The sequence below is a fragment of the Giraffa tippelskirchi genome, chromosome 5 (assembly GCF_054371585.1).
Source record: "Giraffa tippelskirchi isolate mGirTip1 chromosome 5, T2T-mGirTip1v1.2.pri, whole genome shotgun sequence".
Taxonomy (NCBI): Eukaryota; Metazoa; Chordata; class Mammalia; order Artiodactyla; family Giraffidae; genus Giraffa; species Giraffa tippelskirchi.
The window spans coordinates 167,584,840-167,601,825 of NC_137279.1; the positions used below are offsets into that span (position 1 = coordinate 167,584,840).

Here is a 16,986-nt window from a genome sequence, read left to right on the forward strand (position 1 = left end):
ACACACACCCGCATGCCCTACTTTGACTCCTTCAAAGATCACAGACACACACCCTACTCTGCCTCCTTCACACACACAGACACCCTACTCTGCCTCCTTCACACACACACACACACACACACACCCTACTTTGCCTCCTTCAAAGATCACAGGGTCCCGGGACTTCCCTGGTGGTCCAGCACCTGGCACTGCAGGGGACATGAGTTAAATCTCTTGTCTGGGAAGATTTCCACATGTTGCAGAGCAACTAAGCGCATGTGCCAACAACTACTGAAGCCCATGAGTCCTAGAGACTAGCCCCTATTGGCTGCAACTAGAGAAAGCCCATGTGTAGCAATGAAGACCCAGCACACCCAAAAATAAATAACGGGGAGAAAAAAAGATCACAGGGTCCCAAATACACACACACACAAAGATCACAGGGTCCCAAAAATACACACACACATCCTACTTTGCCGCCTCCAAAGATCACAGGGCAAGCAAAAAAAAAAAAAAGAATGGAAAAAAGAAAGATAACAGGGCAGCAAGTCAGCTGCCGTTCTGGGACCTGAGACGTCGGGGTTCCTGTCTGCAGTGCACCCTCTGCTACTGAAGGGTACCTGGCGGCAATCAGTTAAGTTTGTGGCAAAGTAGACATCCTAAAGAGTCACGGCAATCAGTTAAGTTTGTGGCAAAGTAGACATCCTAAAGAGTCACTCCAAATTTTAAACAATCTATGGCAACCCACTCCAGTGTTCTTGCCTGGAGAATCCCAGGGACGGGGGAGCCTGGTGGGCTTCCGTCTATGGGGTCGCACAGAGTAGGACACGACTGAAGCGACATAGCAGCAGCAGCAGACCTCAGGAGGCTATAAAAGCCTCAAACAGGCTGTTCTTGGTAATGCTTACAGCTCCCGTATGGTCTCAGAGGAGCCCTGGACAAAAGCACAGGTTGAGTGAATGTATTCTAGAGCAAACCGGGAACCCAGAGGAGAGTAAGCTGAAGGGGAGTGTCCAGTCTTGGGGACCACCAGAAGGACATGCATACGGGACAACCCTCCGAAAGGTCCCCTGGGTAAAGAGGAACGAGCAGTTTAAAGAAGGGTACCGTCTCCCAAATCTGCGAAGCCGGCCCTGGGCAGCGTGAACTGACGTGATCTAAGATGCCTCGGCTGGCAGCCAGGGAGCCAGGGCGAGGTTGGGTGAAGGAAGGCAGAAGAGTGAGGATCCGGCGGAGGTTTCGGGCAGGACTGTCTTGTTTGGTGCGACGTCCCTCAAACTAACTTGCCGTTCAGTAAATATCTAATTACCGATTGCTGGAGGGAGCCTTCCGCGGGTCTGAACACCGACTAATTGCGGCCTCAGACTACCTCCACAAGATCGCTTAGCCTGAAAGACCAGGAGTCCTGGGAAAGCGGCGGCCCGCGTACACCCGCCTCCAGGCCCCGCCCAGAGCCGCACAGAGGGTGCGCAGGCAGCGCCCGCCGTTTACGACGAGCCGCAAAGCAGTGGCCGCAGCAAGCGCTGGGTGGGCTGGGCCGCTATGGGGGTGAGTGGAGGCGAGCCGCCGACAGGGCAGGAGCGGGGAGGTGGCGAGAACCTCGGAGGCAGGAGCTCGCGTCAGGAGGGAATAAGGAGAGTGGGCTCGTGCTGAGAAGGAGCCGGGAGGCAAAGTGTGTGCGGGGAAGGGAGGAGAGGGGCGGGGCAGGGGCTGCAGGGGGCTGCGCAGGCGCTGTTGACGCAGTCGCCCTGGCGCTCCTTCTCTCAGAAAATCGCGCTGCAGCTCAAAGCCACGCTGGAGAATGTCACCAACCTCCGGCCAGTGGGCGAAGACTTCCGGTGGTACCTGAAGGTAAGGCTGGAGGGGCGGGGCTCTAGACGTCTAGGCTGCAGGCATTTCCGGGCTCTGATGGGGGCGCCAAGGCCGGGCTCGCGTAAAACTTGCCCATTCTGATCTCAGTGGTGAACAGGAGCTTTCTCTCGGGCAAGATGAGAAATGCTTATTAAATGTTCTCTTTTCTTCTGGGTAGAATTTTATACTTTCTTTTTAAAAGTTTATTAATTCTTAATTAGCTGTGTCTTGAAATTCCTTTTGTAATTTTTCCCTCCGTTAATATTTCATGGTATGTAATAACTAAATGAAAGACGCCTTGAAGGGATCTTGTGATTATTTAGTAAGAATAATTTCACCTCTTTTCTTGATTAGTTTTTATTTTTGTGCGGGGCTCCACCCTTACTTCCCCGACCCATATTCCTAAATCTGGTACCCCAGTGGCATGGTCTACAGAGGTTCTTGCCTTAATTAAGCAGTTTGAGGCCCTTTCGGAGAAGGCAATGGCACCCCACTCCAGTACTCTTGCCTGGAAAATCCCATGGATGGAGGAGCCTGGTAGGCTACAGTCCATGGGGTCGCTACGAGTGGGACACGACTGAGCAACTTCACTTTCACTTTTCCCTTTCATGCACTGGAGAAGGAAATGGCAACCCACTCCAGTATTCTTGCCTGGAGAATCCTAGGGACGGCGGAGCCTGGTGAGCTGCCGTCCATGGGGTCGCACAGAGTCAGACACGACTGAAGCGACTTAGCAGCAACTTAGCAGCACTTTCCCACATTCCTGGAGCTTCTCATCTGTTTTCCTTCTTGTCTAAATCCCAGTATCCTTCAGTACCTGGAAAAATCGTTTTTTCAGTAAGCCTTCTGACCACCTTTATTTTCAAATTTTTTGAAGCCTGAGTACCAGGTCTTACTTGAGGAATTGATGGTATCCGGCTTCAAAAAGCAGAATCTAGAGAAGGAGACAAAGAAATAGAGTAGCAACAGAGTGATAAGTACTTCTACCAGCAACCTCCAGGGCCTGTGAGAACACAGAGGAAGCTCCTAACTCAGTGGGTGTTGTGGGGACTTTGAAGCCATTTCTGTACTACATGAGCCTTGAATCCCTAGCCAGACTGAGCACTTCTTAGAGGAGGACAAGCCAGTCAACATGAGAAACACTTTGCCCAGAGATTAGTCTGGTTGTATCCTTAGATGGCGGATAGATTATGAGCCTGCCCACCTCACCCCATTCCTGCCCTTCCCTCAGCATATGCCCAGCTGAGCCAACTACTTTACTAATACTCTTTTTCCCTCCCCTCAAGATGAAGTGTGGCAACTGTGGTGAGATTTCAGAGAAGTGGCAGTACATTCGGCTGATGGTAACTGCTCCCCCCACCACTATACCCACACACAAACACACACAGGTCTCTGGGCAGGGATCTGTGGCTCTAAGCTCTCTGGCCTTTGGACCCTATTTTCTGTGGTTTGGGAGGGCAGGCATTGGTGTGATCAACACTGGAAACAATAGGCTCTGGGATGTGAGGCAAGAGTTCAAAATTAAGGGACAGTCCTTTCCTCAGTCTCAAGAAGCCTCCCCAGGATTCTTGTCCTAGCAAGTTCCTCACCTGTCTGGGTCTTCATTTCTTTAACTGGATAATAAGTGGTAGGATTGGGTCTCCTGAGGACCCTTACACCTGACTGATATATGACTAGAGGTTCTGTTTCCTGCTTGCCAGGACAGTGTGGCACTGAAGGGAGGCCGTGGCAGTGCCTCCATGGTCCAGAAGTGCAAGCTGTGTTCGAGGGAAAACTCCATTGGTAGGTAGGCCATGGATACTGCCTCTGCCAGGCTGGCCCACAGCTTTCTGGTACCAGACTGAAAGCATGCTTATGTTACCTGTGGGTGGACCCAGGCCTGAGGTACCTAAGCCTCTACAGTAGACTCTTGCACAGAGCCCCATCTGGGTACCTGGTAGGGCCAGGATGTGGACTCAAATCAACTTTGTCTTCTCTTTTACATTTCAGAGATTTTGAGCAGCACCATCAAATCTTACAACGTAAGTTTCCCGCTGCAGTGGCAGGCATGGTGGGATTAGATCGCAGCTGGGAACTAGGAGGCCTGTGTTCTCGAGTTATATCTGCACCAGAGTGATGAGCTATGGGACTGACTGACTGCATATGCTGACTTGTTCGTTCATTCATTGTGTCAGTCATTTATTCACCTTACACTGACTGAATGCTGGGTAGGAAAAAGGCTCATAACCAGACTATTGTAGTGCTTTCTTATAAGTGCTGGGCTGTGGGAGCTTATACGACCTCTGACCCAACCTGGCCACTCGGTTTCCAACACTGGGAACACTTGCCTTGTCTACATCTTAGAGGACTAGTGAGCCCTCTCTGCATCCATGGTGGGATAGTCCTTTGAATGGTGCATCCATCTTTGCTATCTGATTTTATTAGACATTTATTTATGTTACTGCGTAGCGTATTAGTCCAGAAGTGAGGGAGGGAATGTATGCTTTGGGTCTGAGTATTTAAAGAAGGGCAATTACTTGTCTTTATCCATTCCTTATTTGGCGTTTTTGAAAAATGCCTGCCTTATGCCAAACTCTCAGCTTTGTCCTGAAGTTAAAAAATCACATAAGGACTTGCCCTCAAGTAAATCATAATCTAGTGAGAGAGACAGACCAGGAAACAAAACTACACCAAGGACAGGCACTTGGTTGGCATGCAGGAAGTGTTTCTACAGTGAGTGAATGAGAATGAATGTGTAGGTGTTGTCCCTGGGACGTATGGACCCAAGGGTCAGGTAGGCACAAATTTTGGTTATACCACTCCACTCAGCATCCTCCACATACATATCCTACTTCAAAGGTCTTAAGTCAGCCCCCACTTGACAGCATGGCAGATGGTTAGCAAAAGGCCATAGCTAAGTGTATCGAGGCCTTTTGGATGATCTGGAAACCTTATACCTCAATATTCTTCTCATAGTTTTTACTTTGATAATTTTATCTACCATTTATTGACCATAGTGTCAGGTCCTATGCTGGGCACTTTACATCTAGTTCAGATTCTCACGATAAAGCTGTAGTGGGTTCCTCAGCTCCACCTGACAATCTTAGGCCCAGAAGGGAAGAGAGGCAGAACTGTGTGTGAGCTCACATCCAGGCGCCCCAACCACAGAGTCACATTCAGAAAGATCTCACGGTGAGCCAGTGTCAAGGTGGCCTTCTTCCAGAGAGAGATGAGTAGCTCCTGAGGCCCATCCTGGGCTCACAGGGGCCGTGGGATCATCCTGGGCCCGGTTGGGCCTGCTTCCTCAACACACTTCCTTTATAGGCTGAAGACAACGAGAAGTTCAAGACGATAGTAGAGTTTGAGTGTCGAGGACTTGAACCAGTGGATTTCCAGCCCCAGGTACCTGTCTTCCCAGGGAGCCTGTATATTTGGGGAAGGTATATACTGCAGGAAGTGACAGCAGAACTGTGCTTCCTGCAGAGACCATGGAGCAGGAATTCGCCTTCCTAAGAATAATCATTGTTATCTCTGAAACAGCTAGTATATGTTGGACACCAAACTTGTTACTTTTAATGTTACCTCTCTTAATCCTCACAGTAACCGAGTGAGGTTTATTCATCCAGGTTTTCAGATGAGGAAAGAACTTCAGAGATTTTGTGATTTGCTCAGGGGAAGTAGTTAGTAAACACTGGAGCAGTAATTTGAACCCACATTTATCCAACTCCAAAGCCAATGTTCATGGCATGAGATTTGTGTAGCATTTTCACTTCACAACCCTTTGAGGTAGGCAGAAGAGATTACATTATTATCCCCATTTCATAAGTAAGAAAACTGAGGTCCAGAGAAGGAAGTGACATGCCTGGGGTCTTCCAGAAAACCAGGGGTGATGGAAGGGTTTACCCCACACCTCCTGCCTTCTAGGCCAGGGCTCTAATTTGGAGAAACCACTCTTAGTCCCAGGGCAGCTGCCAGGCCCTGGGATCGCAGTAGTTATTCCAAAACAGTATCCCACACTGCGTCTGTGTCCTCCTGTGCCAGAGGGTTGTGAGATGGGCCAGTTCCCTGGCCAGGCCCACCTGCCACACGGGGGCCTTCCCTCCCCGATTAACTGCTGCCTTCCTGTCGCCTGCAGGCTGGGTTTGCTGCCGAGGGTGTGGAATCGGGGACAGTCTTCAGTGACATTAATCTACAGGAGAAGGTATGGGACTTGGGGGCCTTGTGGGGAGCTGTAGGGCACCTCATGGGAATTACCTTTTGCTGAACAAGGCTCTTCAGCGAGATGCTGACTCTACACTTTTGTTCTTTTTGTTGGTGATTCTGGTTTTTACGATAGCCCAACATGTAATGCTAAAGCGCTACCTAGTGATCACATGCAGGAAGGCTGGGATGTGCCTTTTGGAGAAAATACATCTTAGATAAGCTTTGTTTAGGCATGAGATACAGTGCTGTTGGCCATAAGTCTCGTCTTAATGAATCAACTATATACATACATATACACACACACACATATATTATTTAGATAAGGTGTTTTTAAACAAAAACATACATGAAGTTTATGTATTGATTGGCTGAAGAAAATATTGTGATCAGATGCTCCCAGGAACCTAACCTGTATTTCCCCTGGGAGCAGTGATTCAAAATTCACTAATTCAGTGCTTGTGGGGACTTTATAGAACATAACTACCGTGAATACCAAGAGTCAGCTGGACCACTGGACAGGTTACTGCCTTGCAGATGAGGAAGGCTTGTGGTCAGGCCTCAGAGAAAGAAAGGACAAAAACATTCAATCTGCATAGCACCTAATAACAGTAACTGGATTTAGTGAGCTCTCATATGCACCTGTCACCATGCCAAGTACTTTTACATGTGTTAACTCATTTCTTTCAATGTTCAACATAAAATCTATTGTTCCCTTTTTTAAAACAGGACAGAACCGAGACCCAGGAAAGCTAGAGACTTGAAAAAAAATCACAAAGCTAGAGGAGCAGGAATTCAGACCTGAGCAGTCTTTCTGTGTCCTGGATCAGACATGTTCCTGAAGTCTGAGTTAGAGCCTGAGCTGTGCCTTTAAGTCCCAGTTCTCTCTCTCCACGCTGTCCCAGGCTGCCTCGTGAGGCTAACACTGCCCTTTTTTCCCACAGGACTGGACTGACTATGACGAAAAGGCTCAGGAGTCTGTGGGAATCTACGAGGTCACCCACCAGTTTGTGAAGTGCTGAACCCTCTTCCTGTACACTTGCCTCTAAGAACTGAAAAGGGACAACGTGCCCCAAGCAGCAGAGTGCAGAGGCTGGTCCCCTCGTCCCTCGTCTCCTGGCTGTGGTCCAGGCCCTCACAGCCTGCATGCTCGGCTCTGCCACAGCTTCCCGAGCCCCACCAATAAAGTCCCTATTTCTGCTACACTGCTTGGTGAATGGCTACTCCCCTTCTTCCACTCCCCTCCATGTTGGAGGGCTTTGATGGCCTCTTGGCACCTTCCCGCAGTACAGAATCATAGCCTGATCCAGCTTGCAAAATAGGAGCACAGACTTCCCAAGCGCTCTCAACCACTTGGGGAGTGCACAGGCCAAGTCAGGGACCAAAGATGTGAAGTCATTCATACAGAGGGCAGCTGAGCCTGTGGAATGATGCCGAACCCAGCAGTCCTGACCCCAAACATCACATTGACCAGCTTGACCCTCAGGTAAACCCAGGCATTTCTGTTAGCTGGTGTCGCTGCATGTTCCATGGTTTGAAGGGACTTTGGAAGGCAGTAGTTCTGTCCCGGCATGAACCCTCTCTAGTCCCTGCCAGCTGGCCATTGGGTCTTTGCTCACTTGCTGTGATGGGGCAGTCCCCTCCCACCAGGGGAATCCCTATGAAGGTTCTTCCCTGTACTGAGTCAACCTCTCTGCTTCCTGTAGCTCCTCATGGTCCTGGTCTGTCCCCTTTGTGGCCACACTTCTGTGTTCTTCTACCCCTGAAGAGGTGTGAAGACAACAGTCATGGCCTCTTGTCTCATGGGCCTGCTTCCCTGGGCCTGAAGATCCTCTACATGGTGGATAGAGTGGTTCAGTGCATGGTTAGGTCATTAGGGCAGCGCGTATCTTCATACCGGAGACTGCCATTTGGCAAACCTGTTACGAGAGGACTTACTGCTCTTCAGTGTTCTGCTGGAACTTGGAATTCTTTGTAAGTAAAAAATTATATCTTCATTTTTCTGAGTGGCCCTCTGGGCGAGGGTCTGCCCACTCCAAGGCTGGTTGTGGGGCTCTAGGATCCGGCAGGAAAACCTGGCCATGTCTAAAGGTGGAGAAGAGATGCCTGCCTGTCCCAGTCTGGCAGCTGTGTCACGTGTCCTCTAGATGCCTCACGTTCCCAGTTGCTGGGCCTGTGCTTTCGGCACCTGACAGGGCGGGGCTTCTCTGGCCTCCCTCAGCCAGCCCCCACCCACTGGGAACAGTCCACTGCCTGGCCTGAAAGCAAGCGAGGGAGCATCAGGCTCCCTAAATAATAGCCTTTCAGGGTTTATTTTCTGTACCAGTCAGTACATGTTATAAAGGCAAGCACTAAAAGGATCTCGAGGTTCTCTTTATATTGTACATTATTGTCTCATCTTTTAGGAGGTAGAGGAACACAATCAGTAACAGATGGAAAGCTGAAGTAGATTATGCCAATAGATGCGAAAAAGTATTTGGTAAAATTCAACAACAAACTGTAGACACCCTTAGCAAACTAGGAACAGAAAGAAACTACCCTCACCTCACAAACCATATCTATAGGAAACTCAGAGTAAATGAAATGTTCGAAGTATTCCATTCAAGATCGGGGTGAGATGAGGATATCCTGGATCACTCTTCATCACTGTCCCCACCCCCCAGCACAGTAAGACTGAAAAGTAAGGTGAAAAGACCGAAAAGGAAGAAATAACTCGCTTTTCACAGATTGTGATTTTCCACTTAGCAAACCCAAAAAACAAACAGGCACTGGATGTAGGATCAGTATACAGAAATCAAATGCAGTTCAGTACACTAGCAACATACAGAACACAATTCAATAAAAAAACACACCCATCTACAGCAACCCAAGTATATCCCACCCCTAGAAGTAACTGAGAATTGAATCTCAAAATGTTCGTGACTGACAGATTGGCCAAGATAGCAGAGTAGAAAGAGCTGAGCTTACTTCTTGCAAACGCACCAAAATCACAACTATTGGTAAAACAACCATCATTGAAAAAGATGGGAAACCCCTGGGAAACATCTACAACTAAAAATACAAAGAAAGAACCATAACAAGATAGGTAGAAGGGGCAGGCTCCCACAAGCTAGAGAATTACGTTGCAGAAGTTCTCACAGGAGTTCCTGTGCTGGGAAGATGTGTCTGCAGAGCATTTGGCTTTGAAGGCCAGAAGGGCTTGGTTTCAGGAATCCCACAAGATTGGGGAAAATAGAGAAAACTCTTAAAAGTGAAGTGACATTTGCTCAGTCGTGTCCAATTCTGCGACCCCATGGACTGTAGCCCACCGGGCTTCTCTGTCCATGGGATTCTCCAGGCAAGAATACTGGAGTGGGTTGACATTTCCTTCTCCATAACTCTTAAAGGGCACACAGTTTTACACTCTGGGACCCAGGGCAAAAGCACTAACTTGAAAGGAGCCTGGGCAAACCTACCAGCTGGTCTTTGAGTCTCCCAGGGACGGGAGGGGGGCAACTGTAGCTCCCCTGGAGACATAGAAATAAGTGGCAGCCATTCTTGGGAGCTGCTTCTACCACGTGGATGCTGGTGCTGCTGGGCACCCAAATTGTGGATTCCTTCCTCTAGCTCATTATCACCAAGATCTGGCCCCACACAATAGCCTCTAGGCACTACTGCTGGGGCACAAGCCAAGGAACTACCTAGTATGGGACGCAGCCCCAGCAGTCGGCACACAGCTGTCTAAAGACCTCATGAGCCCACGGCTGCCTCTGGACACTACCCTACCCACTCGAGGGCCCAGCGCCCAGCTCCACCCTCCAGTGGGAGGCACCAGTCCCAGAATCCTCTGGAACCCAGCCCTGCCCACCATGAAGCCTGCTCTAACCTTTAGGCCAGGCTCACCCACAAGAAGGCAGACACCAGAGGCAAGAAAACCATAATCCCAGGGCCTCCTGACCCAGTTGGACCACAGGAGATCACCCTGGGACCAGCTTGGCCCTATCCACTAGCAGGTCAGCAAAGCTTTAGGACATCTCCGACTCCATCCAACTGTGTCAGGAATCCATCCCTCCCCCACCTCCCACCTCCACCAGTGATCTGACATCAGCTCTGGGATCCTGGTGCCTTGCAACCAGACTCCAAGACCCAGCTCTGCCTGCCAGTAGTCTGACAGTAACCTCAGGGCCTGGCTTCACCCACCAGTGGGCAGGCTACAGTTCTGGAGTTTTCTGGCCCATGGCTCCACCAGTGAGCCAGCACTAGCCCCAGGGCCACCTGGGATTCTGTAGTCAGCTGCCTCGTGACACAGCCCTGCCAACAAAGAGCCCGCAGCCTCCACATAAGGCAGGGCCTGGCAACATACTGGACTGGGGCCTACCCAAGCCTGCCAGACTGTCCTCATAGCCTGCCAAATGGAAGGACCCACACAGCCCGCATGGGGGAAACCTTAGAGCATACAGCTTGAGTGACAAGTGGGGAGTGGGCTTCTGGGACACAGGACGTTTCCTACAGAAGGCCACTTCTCCAAGGTGTGGAAACAACTAACCTACCAGATACATAAACATACAAACAGCAATTTAAGCAAAGTGAGGTGACAGAGGAACATGTTCAAGAGGAAGGATCAAGATAAAAGCTAAGGAGAACAACTAAGGGAAGTGGAGACAGGCAATCTACCCAAGAAGGAGTTCAGGACAGTGATCATAAATATGATCAAAGAACTACGGATAAGGATGGACATATAGAGTGAAAGAAGTTTTTAACAGAGTTAGAAGATACAAAGAACCACCATAGATGAAAGATACCCTAGGGGAGATGAAGAGTAGACTAAACGACACAGAGGAACAGAGCAGTGAGCGGGACAGGGGAACACAGGTCCCACACGCCACAGGGCAACCAAGCCTGCTGCCACAACTCGAGAGCCACGCACTGCAATGAGAGGAAAGCCTGCATGCCACAATAAAGGCCCAGCACAGCCAAAAAAAAAAAACAACCCAGAAAGGGAAAAGTAAAAAGAAACAAACAGCATATGCAGGAATTCCCATAAGTCTTTCAGCTGACTTTTCAGCAGAAACTCTGCAGACCAGAAGGGAGTGATAATAATACATGAAAACTAATGAAAGGGAAAATCCTGCAACCAAGAATCCTGTACCGAGCAAGGCTCTCATTCAGATTTTATGCAGAGATCAAAAGCAAGAGTTCAGCACCAGCAAACTAGCTTTATAAGACATGTTAAAGGAACTCTAAGTGAAAAAGAAAAGGCCACAAATAGAAACATGAAAATTACAAAAGGAAAAAGCTCACCAGTAAAGGCAAAGATACAACAAAGGTAGGAAATCATCCACACACAAAGTTAGTAGGAAAGCTAAAAGAAAAAAGTGGTAGAATCATCTATATCCACAATAAAAAGTTAAGAGTTACACAAAGCATTTAGATATAAAATATGAAGTCAAAAACAGTCATTGTGATAGGATGAGAGTACAAAAGCAGGGTTGTTAAAATGTATTTGAAACTAAGCAATCAGCAACTTAAAACAATCACATATATATAGAGGTTACCATATATAAACCTCCCAGTAACTACAAACCAAAAATCTGTAACAGATATACACAAAAAAAAGGAAAAAAAATGAAATTTTGCCATTTGCAGCAACATGGATATACTTGGGTAATATGCTGAGTGAAATAAGTCAGACAGAGAAAGACAAGTACTGTATGACATTACTTACTTGTGGAATTTAAAAAATAAAACAAACTAGTGAATATAAAAAAAACCCAAACAGATTTACAGATATAAAAAACTAAGTGGTTACCAGTGGGGGGAGAGAAGGGGAGTGGCAAAATAGGGGTAAGGGATTAAGATGTACAACTAAAAATAAGCTACAAGGGTGTATTGTACAGCACAGGGAATATAGCCACAATCTAGTAATGGGGACAGCTGCAACAGAGGTTAGATTGTCAGGATGCTCTGGGCATACACAGGAAGGGCACTAACTGACTCAGTCTCACAGGGTGGGGTGAGATGGGTGCTGCTGCTGCTAAGTCACTTCAGTTGTGTCCGACTCTGTGCGACCCCATAAACAGCAGCCCACCAGGCTCTCCCGTCCCTGGGATTCTCCAGGCAAGAGTACTGGAGTGGGTGCCATTGCCTTCTCTGGAGATGGGTGCAGTCTGTCTGAAACCTGAAAGTTAAGCAGAAAATAACTGAAAGGGTGGAGAGGAGGTTATGTTCCAGCAGAGGCAACCTCCTCAGGGTAACCTGTTAAAAGAAGGGGGACTGAGAACATAAGCAGGGCCAGCTCCCTCAGGGCCACAACTGTGACATCGAGACATATGGACTGCTTTCCAAAGCAATGGAAAACTACTGCGGATATGATCAGACTTGTACATGAAAAAAATCACTGGCTACAGTGAGAATGAACTGAAGGGAATGACTTGAGTCTAGAGGCAGGGGTGGGCCAGTTAGGAGGAGAGAAATAGACTCCACTTCTTGACAGAAGGTGCTACCTCCTTGCAAAGGTGTGGGTACCAGAAGGGAACAATGTGATCTCCAGCAATAACTCCTTATGTGTCAGGCCCCTTGCTGGCTAAAACAGAAGTCAAAGCTGGGAGTAGTGGAGGATGGAGGAAGGGATGACCCATTCTTCCAGGGAGACTCCATGAGCATGGCTTCATGGAAGGGGACATTAGAGCTGGGCTAAAAAGAACAATGTTGGCTTAAAACACTAAGATCATAGCATCTGATTCCATCACTTTATGCCAAACAGAAGGGCAAAAAGTGGAAGCAGTGACAGATTATATTTTCTTGGGCTCCAAAATCACTACCGACAGTGACTGCAGCCATGAAATTAAAAGATGCTTGCTCCTTGGAAGGAAAGCTATGAAAAACCCAGACAATGTATTAAAAACCAGAGACATCACTTTCCCAACAAAGATCCATATAGTCAAAGTTACAGTTTTTCCAGTAGTCATGTACAGATATAAGAGTTGGACCATAAAGAAGGCTGAGTGCTGAAGATCTGATGCTTTCAAATTGTGATGCTGGAGAAGACTCTTGAGGAGTCCTTTAGACTGCAAGGAGATCACCCCTAAAATCAATCGTAAAGGAAATCAACTCTGAATATTCATTGGAAGGACTGAAGCTGAAACTAAAGCTCCAATACTTTTGCCACCTGATGCGAAAAGCCGACTCACTGGAAAAGACCCTGATGCTGGGAAAGATTGAAGGCAAAAGGAGAAGGGGGTGGCAATGGATGAGATAATTAAATAGCATCACCGACTCAATGGACATGAATTTGAGCAAACTCCAGGAAACAGTGGAGGACAGGGGACCTTGGAATGCTGCAGTCCGTGGGGTCACAACTTAGCGACTGAACAGCAACAATAACAAAAAGAACAAGGAAGAATTTGGCAGAGAATGTGTTGGAGCCAAGGGCACTCCAATGATGGAGGATAACGTATACAAAGTACAGAGCCACAGTAAAGATCAGACATGTCTGAGACGAATGGGAGGCTTAGTGTGGCTGAAGCATGAGGAGTGAAGTAAGGAAGTGAGGGGCTGTGAATGTGAATTCTTTTTTTTTTTTCCTGCCTAACAACTTGGTATTGCACAAACAGTATGATATCAATAAAGGAAAAAAAGGAAAAGAAATTAACATTTTCTTAAACTCCACCCTCCCGTCTCCCTAACACAAGTGTGTTTATTTTCTCCTGTTCCCTTTCAGGGCCTATCTACACAAAGACATGTTGTTATATGGCTATAATCCTAGCACAGAGTTAGTTCAGTTCAGTCGCTTAGTAGTGTCGAACTCTTTGCGACCCCATGAACTGCAGCATGCCAGGCCTCCCGGTCCATCACCAACTCCCGGAGTCTACCCAAACGCATGTCCATCGAGTCCAAGATGCCATCCAACCATCTCATCCTCTGTTATCCCCTTATCCTCCTGCCTTCAATCTTTCCCAGCATCAGGGTCTTTTCAAATGAGTCAGCTCTTTGCATCAGGTGGCCAAAATATTGGAGTTTCAGCTTCAACATCAGTCCTTCCAATGAACACCCAGGACTGATCTCCTTTAGGATGGACTGGTTGGATCTCCTTGCAGTCCAAGGGACTCTCAAGAGTCTTCTCCAACACCACAGTTCAAAAGCACAAAGCACAGAGTTAACCTTATATTTAACTGTTTTCCACTTAATATCAGAAGTACCAAATGTGATTCTTCTTATTCAGCGGCCTTGTCTTTATAATGGAAGACTCCCAGAAAGAAAATATACTTGTGACCAACTCTGCTCAAGCACTCCCGTGAACTCTGTTCTCTTCTAGAGGCTCCCTCACATCTTTGTGCATCAAGCCCCAGCTGTGACTCCTGCAACACCCCAAACTCCCTCCCTTTCAGCACCTACCCCTTCTCATGTCCACTTCCTCCAATCCTGGCTCCTATTCCTTTCTGTCAGTTATTCTCACGAAGATAACTGCATAGGAACCACGAGATTTGGAAAATACGTTTGAGGTGGTCTAATTTAGAACATAAACTAGGGACTTTTCTGATGGTCCAGTGGCTGAGACCCTGTGCTCCCAATATGCGGGGCCCAGGTTTGATCCCTGGTCAGTGAACTAGGTCCCACATGCCACATCTAAGAGTTCACATTCTGCAACTAAAGATCCCACATGTCACAGCTGAAGATCAAAGACCATGTGTGCTGCAACTAAGACCCCCAACTCTGCAACCCCTTGGACTATACAATCCATGGACTTCTCCAGGCCAGAATACTGGAGTAGGCAGCCGTTCCCTTCTCCAGTGGATCTTCCCAACCCAGGGATCGAACCCAGGTCTCCTGAATTGCAGGTGGATTCTTTACCAGCTGAGCCACCAGGGAAGCCAACCAAGACCCAGCTTGAAAAAAACCCATAAGCTAATAAAACCCACAGTGAGATACCACTTCACACTCACCACAATGGCTATGATCAACATAGATGAAAACAAGTGTTGGTGAGGGTGTGAAGGACCTGGAACATTCACACTCAACTGGTGGGAATGTAAGTGGTGCAGCTGCTTTGAAAATATCCTGGCAGTTCCTTAAATGAGTCAACACAGACTTACTACATGACCCAGCAATTTCACTCCTAGGGATACATACTAGGAGGAATGAAAACATATGTAAACACAAAGATTTCTACACAAATGTCCGTGGCAGCATTATTCATGGTAGCCAAAAAGGAGAAACAATTCAAATTACTATCAACTGATCAATGAATAAACAAAATGTTATCTATCCATATACTGGAACAGTCTTCAGCAATAAAAAGAAACTAAACGCTGTCACGTTCTAGAACATGGATAAATCTTGAAAACATTATACTAAGCAAAAGGCCACATATTATATGATTCCATTTATATGATGTCCAGAATAGGAACATCTATAGAGACAGAAAGTAAAGTTTTGTCTAGGATTTGGGAAAAGTTAGAAGGTTGAGGGAAAAGGGGAGAGATTGCTAATCAGTACAGCCTTTCTACTGGAGATGAAAATATTCTAAAATTGTGGTGACAGTTGCACACTGTGAATATGCTAAACATGACAGAATGATAAACTCTTAAGTGAGATGAAAAGATAGACATGGCATGAAAAGTCTATCTCAATAAAGCTGTTTTTTAAAAATATAATCTATGTAGTATCCACGAAACTGGGGATCCTGGAGGCACCTCAAAGAGTAGCAGGTAACTTCCAGAGAGGCTGGTAAGGCTGTGGAGATATGCCATACTTGTTTAGGAGTCATGGAAAAGAGCCACCTAGTTGGAGCCTGCTAATTTCCCAAAGCATCATGGGAAACTCCACATGGGAGCTGCTTTAGGATCACGAGCAGCAGGGGTTAATTTAACAAAATTTATCCTCCTGAATTGGGAGGCCAGCTAATTTAAGATCTAATTACCAGGAGACTAGACAAACATACACAAGAAAAAAAGCTCTGGAAAAGGAATCAATAGAGTTGTCCTGATCCTACACCTCATGGCATCCAGTCCCATCACTTCATGGCAAATAGATGGGGAAACAGTGGAAACAGTGGCTGATTTTATTTTGGGGGGCTCCAAAATCACTGCAGATGGTGATTGCAGCCATGAAATTAAAAGACACTTACTCCTTGGAAGGAAAGTTATGACCAACCTAGACAGCATATTAAAAAGCAGAGACATTACTTTGTCAACAAAGGTCCGTCTAGTCAAGGCTATGGTTCTTCCAGTAGTCACGTATGGATGTGAGAGTTGGACTATAAAGAAAGCTGAGCACAGAAGAACTGATGCTTTTGAACTGTGGTGTTGGAGAAGACTCTTGAGAGTCCCTTGGACTACAAAGAGATCCAACCAGTCCATCCTAAAGGAGATCAGTCCTGGGTGTTCATTGGAAGGACTGATGTTGAAGCTGAAACTCCAATATTTTGGCCACCTGATGCAAAGAGCTGACTCATTTGAAAAGACCCTGATGTTGGGAAAGATTGAGGGCAGGAGGAAAAGTGGACGACAGAGGATGACATGGTTAGATGGCATCACTGACTCAATGGACATGAGTTTGAGAAAACTCCGGGAGTTGATGATGGACAGGGAGGCCTGGCGTACTGCAGTTCATGGGGGCGCAAAGAGTTGGACATGACTGAGCAACTGAACTGAACTGAACTGAACCTATCCATCTTCTGTGTGGAAGATGAGGATAACTTCTATTTCAAAGTTGAGGGGATCAAATCAGCTGATGCTTTACAAGTAGTTGAGTTCTGTACAAATGTGCAAGACGTGTGTGTGAGCCCCAACTGGACTGAGACTTAATAATTGTTTTTGCCATTCTACTCACCCCGCAGACTCCTTTACAGCATGACTCCAAGACCAGAAGGAGGGGTGGGGAAAGTTCTAAGTAGGAATGCTGAACACTGAGACAGGCTGGCAGGCGTAGCCCCCTTAAGGAACTGCCTGCACCCAAGGTGTACTGCCCAAGGGTACATTCACCTGATGTAAGCATGAA

General features: G+C 47.3%; 1 protein-coding gene across 3 annotated transcripts; it reads left to right on the forward strand.

The window, feature by feature from the left end:
- The first annotated feature begins 1,473 nt into the window (after window positions 1–1,473).
- On the forward strand, window positions 1,474–7,212 carry CZIB (CXXC motif containing zinc binding protein). 3 transcript variants are annotated; one of them, XM_081485259.1, is made up of 8 exons: window positions 1,474–1,651; window positions 1,747–1,830; window positions 3,117–3,173; window positions 3,531–3,612; window positions 3,820–3,851; window positions 5,134–5,211; window positions 5,945–6,010; window positions 6,954–7,212. In XM_081485259.1, the coding sequence occupies exons 3-8, from the start codon at window positions 3,117–3,119 to the stop codon at window positions 7,029–7,031; spliced, it is 393 nt and encodes a 130-aa protein (XP_081341385.1). In that variant the 5' UTR covers window positions 1,474–1,651; window positions 1,747–1,830; the 3' UTR covers window positions 7,032–7,212. The 3 variants fall into 3 exon arrangements, with proteins under 3 accessions (XP_081341385.1, XP_081341381.1, XP_081341382.1); XM_081485255.1 differs by having other exon boundaries at window positions 1,474–1,527; XM_081485256.1 differs by lacking the exon at window positions 3,117–3,173 and having other exon boundaries at window positions 1,474–1,527.
- The last annotated feature ends 9,774 nt before the right edge of the window (window positions 7,213–16,986 follow it).

What these genes read in the sequence shown, in the direction of transcription:
- CZIB (XM_081485255.1), top strand. An exon ending in ACTTCCGGTGGTACCTGAAG is followed by an intron (nt 1,831 to 3,116) that starts GTAAGGCTGGAG and finishes CCTCCCCTCAAG; the next exon opens with ATGAAGTGTGGCAACTGTGG. An exon ending in TTCGAGGGAAAACTCCATTG is followed by an intron (nt 3,613 to 3,819) that starts GTAGGTAGGCCA and finishes TTTACATTTCAG; the next exon opens with AGATTTTGAGCAGCACCATC.